We start from the raw sequence: 16,503 nt of genomic DNA, 5'->3' as shown, positions 1-16,503 counted from the left end.
TGCTTCTGAAAGGGGTGTTGGGGCAGTACTTCTACAGGGATCACCAGGGGACCAGCATCCTATAGCTTACATCAGTCGTAAACTGCTAACCCGGGAAGAGCGCTATGCCACAGTGGAGAAGGAAGCTTTGGCTATCAAATGGGCACTTGATTCCTTCAAGTACTACCTTCTTGGAAGGAAGTTTATTCTGCAGACCGACCACAAGGCACTTCAATGGCTAAACCGCATGAAGGACACAAATGGAAGGATAACCCGGTGGTACTTGGCTTTACAGCCATATCACTTTGAAGTCCAGCACATCCCTGGGAAAGAAAATGTGACGGCTGACTTTCTCTCTCGCTGTCCTAGTGACAGTTTCGAAGGGGGGGTGTGTGATGGTCACATGGTCAGTAACCCCACACAACACCACTTTTTCATAAGTTTTTTTTTAAATCAGAGTAGCATAAATATATTGGTTTGTTTTTGACAATTTTGAAGACATTAGTTCCAATTGTAGCGCGCACATTTGGTTAACTTTTGTTTAATTTTGTCAAATGCTTAATATATTTTCTGCTTTCTTTTCTGGTGCTGTGGGAGTGCAATCAACTGGGGGAATGTGGCTGACATCATGGACTGATTGGGTGGTACCATCTAGAGTTCCACTATGGGGGAAGACCATGGACTCCACATTTTAAAATATGTTGCATAATTTCTTCTTCTTACTTTTGTGATTTGCTCATTTTGTTAATTTGTATATTGATTGTTATGTAAGTTTAATCCTTAAGCTAACTGTTTAGTTATTTTTTGTTAATTTGTTGTAGATGTTCTCCCTACCTCTTCCTCAGTGTGCCAGTCTGGTCTGATCAGCCAGTATTTAAGTCCCCTTTGTTTGCTGTGTGTCAGGTCAGTTTTTTGTTTGTTCAGTTAGTTTGAGGTTTCATATGTTTGAACTTAAAACTTTTTTGCCCTTAGTTAATTTCTTCATTTGACCTCTTTTAAGGGCCCTGAATTTTTTGTTTGGATTATTGCTACTTTGGGGAAATAAAACCCAGTTTTTTGACATTCACCACTGTGTCCTCATGCTTGGCTGGCTCGGTCCTTCACACATGGTGTCAGAAGTGGGATGGAAGGACACATTAAACCCATGTGCCCACAAAATCCTTTATAACTGACCCAGATGTGCTTTGTGCCATGCAAAAGCCCAGATATAAAACAAGAGAGGCAATCTTTAATGAAAACTACCACAGTAATAATCAATGGAAGAAGACTTAAAGCATTGATAGATACTGGCAGTAATCAGACTTTGGTTCACAGACAGTTTGTACCAAGTGGTATATGTCCTTATGGGACCATCTCAATCTGTTGTGTGCATGGTGAAGAGAGGTCTTACCCTACTGCTGACATTTTTATTGAAGTAGAAGGACAAGCATATCTACTGAATGTAGGTGTGGCTGATAACTTGCCATTCCCTGTAGTTTTGGGAGAAGACCTGCCAGTGCTCTATGATCTGTTAAAACAATCAAAGGACTGTAATTTGGCTATTACAAGGGCTAAAGCTAAAGAAATTAATGAGCACCTTCCAAGTTTGAGTACCTTACCTTTCTTTGATGCTGACTTAGAATCTGAACCCGGGAGATCTAAGAAATCAAGGAGTCAAAGAAAGCAGGAGAAGTTCAGAGGTACTGTTATAAAGGTGCCTGCAGATGCTACCCCTGATGTACCATTGGGATTTCAGATGCCCACAAACATCATTCAAATGCAGCAGAATGACCCAACATTGTCAATCACTTTGTTACAAGCTAAGCAGAGGAATTCTGAGGGTGAGCTTTACAACAGCAAAGAGGGGTATTTTTTACAGAACGGCATACTTTACCATCAGTGCGGTCAGGCTAAACGCCTAGTGGTCCCTCAAGAGGCCCGAGAGGTTGTACTAAATCTGGGCCATTCAATTCCCTGGGCTGGCCACCTAGGGAAATGCAAGACCACTAGTCGTATTAAACGTCACTTTCACTGGCCTGGCCTGCATTCAGATGTTGCAAAATTCTGTAAGAGCTGCCCCCAGTGTCAAAAAACTTCAATTAAAGGCCCCTCTAAAGTTCCACTTCAGCCCCTGCCTGTGATAGGCACGCCATTTGAACGTCTCGGAATGGACATTGTCGGCCCCCTGGAAAAGAGCCGTTCAGGCTATCGGTATATGTTGGTGATCACAGATTACGCAACCAGATACCCTGAAGTCTTTCCACTGAAGACAATGAGGGCAAAAGCTGTAGCCTTCTCTCTGATACAGTTCTTTTCAAGAGTGGGGTTTCCTCGTGAAATTCTCACAGATCAAGGGTCTAATTTCATGTCTGTTTTACTGAAACAGGTGTATAAATTATTGGGGATAAGGAGTGTGAGGACCACCCCATACCATCCCCAAACAGATGGGTTGACGGAGCGCTTTAACCAGACCCTGAAGCAGATGCTCCGTAAGTTTGTGGATGAAACGGGCTCTGACTGGGATCAGTGGTTGCCTTACCTCCTTTTTGCATATAGGGAAGTTCCCCAGGCCTCCACTGGGTTCTCTCCTTTTGAACTCCTATATGGTCATGAGGTCAGGGGCCCTCTTACCCTATTAAAGGAAATGTGGGAAGGGACCCAGATGGGGAAGGAGCCGGTTAATGTTGTTTCCTATGTTCTACAGATGAGGGAGAAACTGGAAAAAATGAGCAAATTGGCTAAGAACCATTTGGAAGTTGCACAGAGGTTCCAAAAGGCCTGGTATGATCGTTCAACAAGAGAGAGAATTTTTCAACCAGGTCAAAAGGTTCTGATAATGTTGCCTACAAATGATAGTAAGCTACTAGCAAAGTGGCAAGGTCCCTTTGAGGTGCAGAAGAAATTAGGCCCTACAACCTACCGAGTTGCCACCCCAGGGCTCCAGCGATCTAGCAGAGTTCTGCATGTAAATCTGCTTAAAGAGTGGGTCCCACGGACTGAAAAAGGAACAGATGTCCTGTTCATCCAGCATGTTGGAGAAGATGAAGAAACGGAGCAATACTTGCCATCTCAGTCTGCCTCCATTGTGGATCTGGGCCATCTGACAGATGATCAACGCCATGAGGTAAAAACTGTTATTACCTCAGATGTTTTCAAAGAATATCCAGGCCGCACAAATTTGGTTGAACATAATATTGTGCTGAAAGAAAATGTGTCAGTTAGACGTATGAGTTACAGGGTACCTGAACGTCTCTTGGGAGCTTTGAAGAAAGAAGTGGACCTCATGTTGTCCCTGGGAATCATTCAGCCCTCAAAAAGTGAATGGTGCAATCCAGTTGTGTTGGTTCCCAAAAAGGATGGCACCATAAGGTTCTGTATTGACTTCAGGTATCTGAACTCTGTTTCAAAGTTTGATTCATACTTATAGAGCGTCTGGGGAAAGCTAAATATTTATCCACTATTGACCTTTCTAAGGGCTATTGGCAGGTTGTTCTCAGTGAAGGTTCAAGGGAGTTAACAGCTTTCCGCACATCCTGGGGGCTGTTTGAGTTCACAGTTCTGCCGTTTGGTCTTCATGGAGCACCTGCCACTTTCCAAAGACTGATGGACCAGGTACTGTATGGTCTAGCTGATTATGCCAGTGCTTATCTTGATGACATTGTCATTTACAGTGGAACCTGGGAAGAACACCTGAAACATCTGAGGACAGTTCTGGACAGACTGAAGATGGCTGGTCTCACAGTCAACCCAGCAAAGTGTTCCCTGGCCAAAATGGAGACGCAGTACCTTGGTTTCACAGTTGGAGGTGGGGTTATAAAGTCACAAGTGGATAAAGTCAGAGTTATTGCATCTGCTCCTCTTCCACAGACCAAAAAGCAGCTCAGATCCTTCCTTGGGATGGCCGGCTTCTACAATCGCTTTATTGCAAACTTCTCAGCTAGAGCGGCTGCCTTGACGGATTTGACGAGTTCACGGTGCCCAAATCAAGTTCAGTGGAATCCAAAAGCGGTTGCTGCTTTTCAAGACATCCAGCAATCTCTGAGTGAGAATCCAGTTCTTCATAGTCCTGATTTTGAAAAGGATTTTGTACTGCAAACAGATGCTTCTGAAAGGGGTGTTGGGGCAGTACTTCTACAGGGATCACCAGGGGACCAGCATCCTATAGCTTACATCAGTCGTAAACTGCTACCCCGGGAAGAGCGCTATGCCACAGTGGAGAAGGAAGCTTTGGCTATCAAATGGGCACTTGATTCCTGCAAGTACTACCTTCTTGGAAGGAAGTTTATTTTGCAGACCGACCACAAGGCACTTCAATGGCTAAACCGCATGAAGGACACAAATGGAAGGATAACCTGGTGGTACTTGGCTTTACAGCCATATCACTTTGAAGTCCAGCACATCCCTGGGAAAGAAAAAGTGACAGCTTCGAAGAGGGGGGGGGTGTGTGATGGTCACATGGTCAGTAACCCCACACAACACCACTTTTTCATAAGTTTTTTTTAAATCAGAGTAGCATAAATATATTGGTTTGTTTTTGACAATTTTGAAGACATTAATTCCAATTGTAGCGCGCACATTTGGTTAACTTTTGTTTAATTTTGTCAAATGCTTAATATATTTTCTGCTTTCTTTTCTGGTGCTGTGGGAGTGCAATCAACTGGGGGAATGTGGCTGACATCATGGACTGATTGGGTGGTACCATCTAGAGTTCCACTATGGGGGAAGACCATGGACTCCACATTTTAAAATATGTTGCATAATTTCTTCTTCTTACTTTTGTGATTTGCTCATTTTGTTAATTTGTATATTGATTGTTATGTAAGTTTAATCCTTAAGCTAACTGTTTAGTTATTTTTTGTTAATTTGTTGTAAATGTTCTCCCTACCTCTTCCTCAGTGTGCCAGTCTGGCCTGATCAGCCAGTATTTAAGTCCCCTTTGTTTACTGTGTGTCAGGTCAGTTTTTTGTTTGTTCAGTTAGTTTGAGGTTTCATATGTTTGAACTTAAAACTTTTTTGCCCTTAGTTAATTTCTTCATTTGACCTCTTTTAAGGGCCCTGAATTTTTTGTTTGGATTATTGCTACTTTGGGGAAATAAAACCCAGTTTTTTGACATTCACCACTGTGTCCTCATGCTTGGCTGGCTCGGTCCTTCACACATGGTGTCAGAAGTGGGATCTGCCAGTTGAGGACACAGTTTTTGGGTGGATTTGAATATTTTTGACAGTTATATATTTTTTTCTTCTCAAAATTTTTTTCTTTCTTTCTTTGACTCATGGTGATTTTCCCTGTCTGAAGATGCACCGTGGAGCCAGGAAACAGAAATTGGAGACCCAACCAGCAGAGGAACCATGTGGTGGAGAAGAGGAAATGGAGGCTGGAGCTTCTACAATGGCAGCAGACACTGGGGGTGAAGATGTCAGAGAACCAACACTGAAGGACCTGACTGGGATCTTGCAGGCATTCATGGTTCAGCAGGAGGCACGGGAGGAAAAGTTAACCAAAGAGCGTGAAAAACAGGAACATCGTTTTAAAGCCTTACAACATCAGTTTCAGCTTCTACAAATGGAAGTGCAGGCCCGCACGTCTCCACTCCCTGAGCCCTCTTCAAGTGATGCAGAACCCCAAGAGGATGACGATGAAGTCAGGAATGCAACAATCCGAATATCTCCAGGTCAGTCACAATTCTCTCTTGAGCCAAAGTTACAGAAATTGACAAATGAAGATGATATTGAACATTTCCTTGTTACATTTGAGAGAATTGCCGCTGCCTGTAGATGGCCAAAAGCAGACTGGGTCTTCCGCCTCATTCCTCTACTGACTGGTAAGGCAAGGAGTGCCTATGTTCATATGGATGTTGATGAGACACAGGATTATGAAAATGTGAAAACAGCAATTTTAAATAAGTATGATGTGAATCCTGAAACCTATAGACAAAGGTTTCGTTCCCTGTATGTTCATCCTGATGAGAGCCCTAAAGAACTTTATGTGAGGCTGAAAGAACTGTATGGAAAATGGATTCTACCCAGAGGTAAAACAGTGGAAGAAGTTGGTGAAATGTTAATTTTGGAACAATATCTCAGAATGTTGTCCCCTGAGCTCCAGGTGTGGATAAAAGAGCATGATCCAAAATCAGCTGCAGAAGCCTCCAGCCTTGCAGATGTGTTTGTGGCTGCTCGTGGGAAGGGCCAGCCATGGAGTATTGCCTCATTTAAAGAGAAGAACACCGGCAAGCCAGCACCATCTCGGCACCACCAGGGTTCAGCAACAGGTGTGAGTAAAATCTCAAGAACTGAGCAGCCTGCCAATGCTCCTAATAAACTTGTTAGAAAAATCCCTGTTTGTTATCTTTGTGGGATGGAAGGACACATTAAACCCATGTGCCCACAAAATCCTTTAAAACTGACCCAGATGTGCTTTGTGCCATGCAAAAGCCCAGATATAAAACAAGAGAGGCAATCTTTAATGAAAACTACCACAGTAATAATCAATGGAAGAAGACTTAAAGCATTGATAGATACTGGCAGTAATCAGACTTTGGTTCACAGACAGTTTGTACCAAGTGGTATATGTCCTTATGGGACCATCTCAATCTGTTGTGTGCATGGTGAAGAGAGGTCTTACCCTACTGCTGACATTTTTATTGAAGTAGAAGGACAAGCATATCTACTGAATGTAGGTGTGGCTGATAACTTGCCATTCCCTGTAGTTTTGGGAGAAGACCTGCCAGTGCTCTATGATCTGTTAAAACAATCAAAGGACTGTAATTTGGCTATTACAAGGGCTAAAGCTAAAGAAATTAATGAGCACCTTCCAAGTTTGAGTACCTTACCTTTCTTTGATGCTGACTTAGAATCTGAACCCGGGAGATCTAAGAAATCAAGGAGTCAAAGAAAGCAGGAGAAGTTCAGAGGTACTGTTATAAAGGTGCCTGCAGATGCTACCCCTGATGTACCATTGGGATTTCAGATGCCCACAAACATCATTCAAATGCAGCAGAATGACCCAACATTGTCAATCACTTTGTTACAAGCTAAGCAGAGGAATCCTGAGGGTGAGCTTTGCAACAGCAAAGAGGGGTATTTTTTACAGAACGGCATACTTTACCATCAGTGCGGTCAGGCTAAACGCCTAGTGGTCCCTCAAGAGGCCCGAGAGGTTGTACTAAATCTGGGCCATTCAATTCCCTGGGCTGGCCACCTAGGGAAATGCAAGACCACTAGTCGTATTAAACGTCACTTTCACTGGCCTGGCCTGCATTCAGATGTTGCAAAATTCTGTAAGAGCTGCCCCCAGTGTCAAAAAACTTCAATTAAAGGCCCCTCTAAAGTTCCACTTCAGCCCCTGCCTGTGATAGGCACGCCATTTGAACGTCTCGGAATGGACATTGTCGGCCCCCTGGAAAAGAGCCGTTCAGGCTATCGGTATATGTTGGTGATCACAGATTACGCAACCAGATACCCTGAAGTCTTTCCACTGAAGACAATGAAGGCAAAAGCTGTAGCCTTCTCTCTGATACAGTTCTTTTCAAGAGTGGGGTTTCCTCGTGAAATTCTCACAGATCAAGGGTCTAATTTCATGTCTGTTTTACTGAAACAGGTGTATAAATTATTGGGGATAAGGAGTGTGAGGACCACCCCATACCATCCCCAAACAGATGGGTTGACGGAGCGCTTTAACCAGACCATGTCATTCACATTCATGTCATTTCAAAAATACGATTAAATACTCTGGCGATGAGCACAGGAGATCAATAGCTTGCCTTCACCTTCTCCCCTCAGTGTAAAAGGTACCAACGTACAAATGTAATCTTTGTCTTTCATTGTACCTGTAAGTTTCACAGACTCACCAATGTATAGCAACGCATTATCAAAGCAAACATTTAAAACTAAACTTTAAACACTACTTAACAACAGAGAAAAATTCTTCTTACTTTTAGATAGAGACTGACTGAGAGCTTCTCTAAACTCTTACTCAAGAGGCAGCAATGTAACCAATCTTGTAGTGAGTCAGTGTTAATCAATATAATGGATTAAACAGCACTTACATTCAGAGAGTCGAGGTTTTATTGACAGTCTATTAGATATTTAGTTAAATGCTGATATCTTTGTAGGTTTTATTGTTGTTAGTACTTTGTAAATATGCATACCTGGATTCTCAATATTTATATTCCCTTCACTTCGTTACTTTTTGTGTCCAATTTGTGTTTTCCATCATTAGACATACAAACCTTTCCATCAAAAAAGACCTCTGGCTCTTTAAATGAAGAATATTAGAATTAATCGTTATATTAAGCCAAAGAGACTCACATAGAAACAAACATTTTTTTACAAAACAGAATGTGTTAATTGGTCCAAACTGATTTTTACTGTTGAACAAATACACACATAGCCTACAAACTGCCGTAAAGATCTCAAAACATCTAGTAAGACAAATACCACAAATGCTGAATAGATTTTTCTGTTAATTTGTCTTCTTTGGAGACTAAATATTTCTAATAATACCTCCTGGATCTCTCTCTCATTCTCTAAAAAAAATATGTCTTTAAATGTGTTAGTATTTTCCTCTTCTCTTTTTTTGTAAAAAAACAAAAAACTAGTGGTAAAAACATGAGCTCAGGTAGTTATAGTTTCTGATCAGATGCACTCAGCAGTGGCATAACACAGGGAAATTTGCATGCCAACCCTTTTTCCTTGATCATAGTTAATGCTCCCTCTAAGGGGATTATATTGTCATTAGAGAGATGTCTTTGAAGGGATAAATATAAATCCTCCAACTCTCACAGGTGAAATCTGCAACCTTCTGTGTCACACGTAACAGATCTACTGAAAATGCACGTTTCCTGTTAGGTTTAACATTGCATGAGATAAGACACATAAATCATGTGACATGTATAAAGTTCATGTGTTCATTAGGAAAAGGAGGTTTTTAAAAAAATCCATTATGCTACTTTAAGCAGTGTTTTAACCAGTATCATGATATACGATTGTTTTATAAAGGCTTTTCTCAAAATGACAATCAAATTCACATTATACTATCCCTACAGTTTCAAATCATTTTAATAAAGTATTAGACCAAGTACCAGGGATTTCTCTAGCTGTATATACCACTCAGCATAGCATTTCCCCTTTCACATCCGTGTCTAATAATTGCCTGTTAACTTGCTTAGAGAAGCCCCCTTTACATTTTGCTTCTTTGAAAGGTCGACAACTTTGGCTATTTAGAAATACTTTCCATGGAATTGAGACTAAATAAGGTAAACAAATCTCTATCCTCGGTAATGCCCTTTGGAAAAATATAATTGGCAGGCTTTGAAAAGTACATCTGTCAAGCAGCTGACTGTTGGCTGTCTATCCGAGCACATAGCCCAGATAACTTATTTATTACACCTAGTGCTTGTTGAGAGGACCCAAATTCAGAGCGGAGCAGGCAGCAATTGTAGAAGGTGAAGATTTGTATCACAAATGACATTCAAAAACTTGGAGCTAAGGACTGCTGAGAAGAAGAAACAAGGAACACAAGAGGGCCAGCGGGAAAAGGAGTGTTGTGAATTTATGTTCAATGTCCATCCAGTTGGACGGCATAATAATGTTGTGAATAACTGTTATATTCAGTTATTTCGTGGCCCTCACCTTGGTTGGCTCCCCCCACCACCTCTCACCATTTAGACATTGAGGGTTCTGGGTTGTCGATAGGGGGGGGCGCTGGAACTGCCTGTCTTCTGGAAGGGGGTTGGACTGTGCCGGACACCCCCTTTTTGGTACTCCCAGTTTTGATTACACCTGCCCCTGGGGCCTCGGATCCCTGGGGCCCATGGCCGGATTCACTTCGGGGTGGCTGGCTGCCGGTGGAGCATTGCGGTGGCTGGGGGATTTGCTTGGGGTCGTCTCTCCTCCTCCCTTAGTGGGGGGTCGGATTTCCTTGGTTGGCCCCTCCTGGGCGCCTTTGCTCTTGGGGTCCCTTTGGGCGTCTGGGGCTTCAGGTCTCCCAGCTCTGGACTCGGTGCTCTGGGGGGGCGCCTCTTCAAGTGCACTCTCACAAACAACTACAGTTGCTTGGTTCCAGGTACTTAGAGATTCACTTCCACACAGAAGCCCATATTCTTATCTTCAGGTAACACAGAATAGAAAGAAGAAGCAAAAAAAAAAAAAGAAAGATTATTTGTCTAGAAAAAGGTCTGCCTTTATAAAGTTTAGATTTTTGTGGTAATTTTTTTTTTATCAGTGATCTGCTAAGCACCAGTGCTAAATTGCTTATCTAGAGTTAACAGATTATTTATGTAAAGACATTCTTGTTGTTTGGTTTATGAATAATATTTACCAATACTATGTATAAATAAATTTTGCTAGTATTTACTAGAGGTTAATTTATTCCAGGTTCACAAGTGGTTTAAAAAGCCAAATTTAGAAACTAGCATCTTCTAACCCAAATTGACTATTTTAAAGAGCTCTACAGATTTTGTAGCAATACTAATTCTACTACTCTTCTACATTTTACAGAGCTCTTTGTCTAAATGTTGTTTTCTACATCTACATAGTACATACCGTAGTTTATATTTCCATCTAACCTTTACGCAAACCTGTTCGATGTTTTAAATGTTTGCCTAGGGCCCAAAGCTATTTAAAACAAAAAAAGAAAAGGAATTATGATAGATACCCATATCATTGGTGTGAACATTCTAATAAATAATTAAAAAAAGTGATTTTTCTTATGGAATGACTTTCCATTTCGGTTGACAATAAGACACCTTGAATTGAATTTGTGCTCTAAAATCGTAAGAATCCCTTTCAGACAATAAATCTTGTTGGTAATTTAATTACAGATTGGTTTAATTTGGCTACGTTTTTACAAATAATTGTTTGGCAGTTTCTCAAACTTGACTTTTTTTGACTTAGTGTACTAGTTCTAGTTTGTTTTAATTGCCCCTGCCTTATCTTTTTATCCTCCTTTGTTTGGCTGATGAATACTTCTCTTGTTTTCTCCCCATGAAAAATAGTCTTTATTGTGACCAGTCATGGAAGCTTTTCCACCATCTTCTCTGCAAGCAGTTGTGCAGGGGAACACATGCGGGGGGGAAGAGATTCAGCTGATTGCTCTTTATTTTGAATGGTGGTGTGGTAAAAGTGCTCCAATGATTCATCAGTGCTTTGATCACAAGTATTGAAACTATTCCTTTTTTAGGTGGAGATAGTGCTGCAGCATGTATGTGGTGTAACTGAACATTGCTTTGAAAATATTAAATCAGATATTATGTTATCATGTAAGTAGATCTGTTACTCAGTACCTGAATAGATTTTTAACCGAATACCTTTTTACTCTTGAGTATATTATTGGATAGTTACTTTTTTTCCAGGTACGAAATAAAAAAAGGGTCGATTTACACTTCCTTTAGGTTTGGATAGAATGAAGAGTGCTGCACAAAAAAACACTCTTTTGCTAATTTGGTTAGTATGCTTTGCCCGGGCAGGTGGATTAAATTGTAGGGATTACTTTGGGGTTTAATGAACCTCACATGCATCAGCGATTATTTTACACAAGAGACAGCCAGTTTGCTAACTCAGGTTAAAAACGTGTGAAATTAATTTATTAATATTTATGGGTTTCCTAATGAAACACCTGTAATCCATGTGGATTTTATTTTCATAGGCAGAGTAGACTGGTTGTGCCAAGTACAGGCTCCTGGAGGCTGTATATTTCAGGCGTTCATTATGAAAGGTAGATCAATGCATTGATTAAATAGCACAAAAGTTATATTTAGCTTCTTATCAGCTTCTTAACACTGTCATCGAGACTTTTGGTTGGATCCCCTAATGAGACCTAATTAGAGCCACAGAGGAAAGAAATGATCCACAAATGCTGCAGAAAGTGACTAATAACCCAGGCTACACATTTGAAAATGGAAGCAGCGGCCATGGGGAGCTGCATTTGCAGAGAATTACTAATTGGTAAAGGGCAATTACAAATATTAAATATTAATATTAACCACCTAAATGTACACAATGACTACTAACATTTTACAAAATGCTAAGCTACTATAATAAGCAATTATTTACCATACCTTGCAGTTGAAATCACCAAATGTACTTTAGATAAAAGTTGGAGGAAAAAAAATGTTATTTGCCCTGATCAACCCATTTAATGAAAGGTAACCATTTTAATAATAAGGTCAACGTTTCTTCGGCGTATCGACCTTCTCCTGAGGCCATTTCCCATGAGAGATGGAAATGCTGCTAGACAGCAGCTCTTAGCAGGATTAAATTGGTGCTGAGTAAAGCCTATTTTATCCCGACCCCTGCCTCAGGACGTGTAGATGCTATCATCAAGCCAAGACTTGGCATTTCTTTCCCTGAACAGCGAGTCCAAGGTACTTTACTATGGAAAGAAAAAAGAAAAAACTATGCACAATTATACACACAACCATGCCACTTTAAACTGACAGTGAACATTATTAAGCTGAAAATGTGATTCTTCATAAAATGCCAGGATGTAATGTCACTATAGATGATCTGTAAGTGTAACATGATATGTCATTGACTTCATCATGCAAGATATAGAATTTGTAGGATGATTTGAAAGTGAAGAAGAGAAATGAGAAATATATAGAGAAATTAGCCTAAACACACAGAATGAAAAGAACAATGGACAGTGACATCAAACAAATAGACTAACAGATGAACAGAGACAGGTAACAAACCAGTATACATCCTGACTGTGGGTATTTTGTTTACAGTACTCAGTACAATATAGGTAAAACAGGAGAAGGGCTTTCAGTGAAAACCAAAGTTCTATTTTAGAACCATACAATTCCTAATCAGGGGTCTGTTTCACAAAGCAGGATTAAGAAATTCAGATTTAAATCCTAAACTCTAAATTGATCTAGCCTAATGTTGGAATGTTTGATCATCTCTGAGTAGGTCCACTCAGAGTTGAGCATGTGCGACACAAGTATGAAAAGCCTTCAGCCCCAGTTCGACAAGTCACCATGACAACATACAACAGGAAGTGTCTATTTCACACCCATTGAACTACGGATTTTAATGCAGAAATGAAAAAATTTTTGAAAATGTTTAAAAGACAGAGCAACAATTCTTCTGTTTTACATTTAATAAAAGCACTTTCCTCTCTGTTGTTCCATTGTAGATCACAAAAATAGGATTCTTCCTGATCAAAATCACATTTCTAGATGAAACTGTAATAACAATTTTCAAATTTACATTTTTGCAACAGAAACTGAATTTCAGAGAGTAAAAAAACAAAACAATTTGTAGTATAAAGAATAAAGTTTTATATACATGGAAATGTTGACACATTTTAAGTGCAGTTTTTGATATTTATCAGCTTACTTGGATATGTATTCATGATATTTGAAATACATTTCTTCATAGTCAAAATAATATGAATGCTGACCAGTAACAATATGGAGATCAGAAATACATTTCTAGACTTCCAGAATGTTTATTTCAGAAGTGAAAAATGTAATTTTGTTTGAAAAGGTTATTTTGATAAAGGAAAATGTATTTTTCAGATATTAGAAAATAAATTTCAGACAAACCAATACATATCAAATCGACTTGCCATAGTCTGCTGTAACCACAAAAACCTTATGATGAAAAGTAGTTTACTGGGTAAATGGTAGTGGTTTGATGTATTCTATTCAGGAGCAATCACCTATCAGCAGGTGAAGAATAAGTATAAAAAGGTTGCAAATAGCCAACTTGGATGTTATCATTCCAACAAATGGCTGTTATTAGCGGTTATCAGTCATATAGGATGGCTTCAGAAAAAAAACTCTTCCCTGCTTTTTTACCTGCCAAAGAAAACAAAAACTCTGCTATGACCTGGCAAAAGTAACACACCCACAATGAGGCTACGTAAAGGTGGGTCAGTATTTTCCTTTTACTGAAATCATTATTAGATAGACATCATTTACTTAAGAAGGGAACATTACAAAATAAATTATTTTTTATGATGTGTCCCCCTTATTTCAATTAATCTAGTTAAATCTGGACAAAGTTTCCCAATTTCACCTGCTAAGTTCTTCCTCCTCTTATCTCAATGTTTTTCTTCCAAAAATGTCCTCAAAAGAGTCATGTGCAGTCCTAAATATTTATAAAGCTGCTGTTAAAAAGAGTGTAGACAAAGTACTGTCTATATCAGGCTACTGCGCTCACCACCAATCTGAGACCTGAACTCGTCAAGTTGTTCAATGACATCTGTATAAATGCAAACCGTGCAGGAACAACAGGGCTTGTAATATTGGACCTAAGTGCTACATTTTGCATGGCATTTTTGGTAGAGTAGTGGACTGGTTTAAAATCTTCTTGAAGAACAGAGCCTTTTTTGTGTCCGTAGGTAACTTTACATCAGAGAACACAAATAAAAAAAATAATCACATGTGGTATTCTCCAAGGGTCTGTGTCACATTTATTTTCTTTAACAATTTTTGTTAACCCTATGCCACTTTTATGTACCTCAATTTTTGTCATATACAGCACTTTGAATTTATCACTGTATATAGATAAATTCTCCTTGCTGTTAGGCTAAAAAAAAAAAAGATTGACGATTTTTGAATATCTGTTTCATTGGGTGCCAATAACTGTGAAGACTTCTTTATTTGTAACATACTGAAAGGCACTATTTTACTTAGAAGACTCTAGCTTGGTATTTGGGGATATAATAATGCAATGATGCAAGAAACAACGCTCAAAATAAATCCCATAGGCCTGTTTAATGAAAGCATTTTGCAAAAAGCATTGTTGTAGCTGTACTGAACACATGACGATGCATACAGGTAGGCTACACTTATTCTGTTCACGTTTATTTTTATTACTAATTAAATTTGAAAAACTTGAATAGATAAAATGAAAAACTTTATACTTTTTTCATCTTTTCCACTACATTTGAAGCTGAGTAACATTTAGAGTTTGAGATTGAAAACATCAACTTTGTTCATTACTCATGAACAAAGATTTTAATGAATTGTCAGCATATGGTGTTTTCGCACATCTGATGTAGCAGGAAATATTAATCTTCAAAATTCATTTTACGCTTCAACTCACTACTGCCGTCTTGTCCTCTATGATGATGTGAGCAAGCTAATGAGACAAAGTACAACTAGAAGTTTAGTTTCAACTCTCTGTGAAATGTTAGTTTATTTCACTTAAACTAAACTTGGGCCAGAACATTAATAAGTTAAATTTGCAAGGTAATCAGATTAACCTATTTTAAATATCTGACATCTTTATCTACTATGAAATTACTTTTATCTAACTGCAGTTTTCTCACTTATTCTTTTTTCAAGCACACCTTTATTTTCTTGTTACTGAAATGTGCTATGTAAATATGGATTAAAGTAGTTTTTCTCACACTATAGCTCTTCTAATTACTGAGGTGTCGACAAGTTTGGTCGACCCCTATTGGCTTCCTTTTCACTCTTGGATTTTAATTTCCCCTTGCTGAGTAAATTGGACTTTGTTGTTTTCAAGGTTATTTGGTATTACACCAGATGGCCTTGTGAATCAAATTGTATATCTCCCAGTTTGTTACATGCTTTCTCATACAAATAACGTCACCGAATGGCTCCAGCAGTTCGTTATGCATTGCTGTTTGTTTGTTGTTGCTTGGCGTAATTGATTTAGTTTTCCATTTTTACCATTTAATTATCTCTCCCAGTATCTCTGACTGGCATGCATGTGAAGCATATTGTGCGCAATCCACCTATTTCTAATTTCAGTCCAGCCCTAATACATCAGTTTGGGAGGAATGATCCTTTTCAGTGGATTGGCCTGATATGCTGCAAGGCATCATATAGATAGAGCAATTATGAGAATAGGATTTCAAAGTCCACCACCTGAGCTGGAAAACATGTGTAAAGGGGGAGAGAGAAGGAAAAGGATTTAACTGAGGTGGGATATGGATAAGAAGAAGAGAAGCGAAAAAGGATATGATGGTGTTTGTGTGATACAACTGTGTCCCCGGGCTCTGTCTGGACCCAGAGGCAACAGAAGTACCATCTGCACAGAACTACAAGAAAAGCAGGATATAATGCAGGGAAGAGAGAAGAACACGCCCTATTAAATCCATCAGCTATCAGCGGCTTTTTTTATTCCTGTTTCTACAAAGCAGTGACAATGATGATGATGAAGCAATAGAAGAGCAGATAAATAAAAACAAACTGCGCACAAAATGATATCAGGAAGAAGCTTTCGTTTGAAAATGTATCATGTAAACTATAAGAATAACATTTCATTCATTTAGCAGATTTTATCAATTCAATGTGAGTTAAACGAAAAAATATGTAATCTGGAATGAATTGACAGAGTTAATTACCTTTCAATGACGTGCTGAAATTGGCTCTACATTAATAAAATTTATCGTAAATTAATTGAATTTGACTTAACAATTAAAATCAAAGCTAACAATAAACCACTAAGAATATGAAATTATAGCAAAACCTTTCATCAGTCCTGCCAGGCTCTGACAGAGTCATGGGGTATCCGTGTAGAAATACACTACGTGCTTAATGGTCAGCACGCATCAGAAAGCAA

At 39.2% G+C, this 16,503-nt stretch overlaps 1 protein-coding gene and 1 long non-coding RNA gene across 2 annotated transcripts in view; one reads left to right on the top strand and one right to left on the bottom strand.

Annotated features, from left to right (window-relative positions):
- Window positions 1-1,155: 1,155 nt before the first annotated feature.
- LOC119792357 lies at window positions 1,156-2,219 on the bottom strand. The gene is made up of 3 exons (XR_005281983.1): window positions 1,853-2,219; window positions 1,578-1,616; window positions 1,156-1,486 (listed from the first exon to the last, which is right to left on the bottom strand). It is a non-coding gene; the product is annotated as an uncharacterized LOC119792357 (long non-coding RNA).
- A 3,642-nt stretch (window positions 2,220-5,861) lies between these two features.
- Window positions 5,862-16,503, top strand: part of LOC119792377 (putative helicase mov-10-B.1) — a 77,722-nt gene continuing 67,080 nt past the window's right edge. Inside the window, exons 1-2 of the mRNA XM_038298989.1 lie at window positions 5,862-5,987; window positions 6,062-7,447. Of these exons, the coding sequence (XP_038154917.1) occupies window positions 5,964-5,987; window positions 6,062-7,447 (1,410 nt within the window). The 5' untranslated portion in view covers window positions 5,862-5,963. The remainder of the gene's footprint in view (window positions 5,988-6,061; window positions 7,448-16,503) is intronic.

Source organism: Cyprinodon tularosa, unplaced genomic scaffold (assembly GCF_016077235.1).
Source record: "Cyprinodon tularosa strain WSP-4 unplaced genomic scaffold, ASM1607723v1 ctg418, whole genome shotgun sequence".
NCBI classification, from domain to species: domain Eukaryota; kingdom Metazoa; phylum Chordata; class Actinopteri; order Cyprinodontiformes; family Cyprinodontidae; genus Cyprinodon; species Cyprinodon tularosa.
This window is presented reverse-complemented; position numbering and strand designations above follow the sequence as displayed.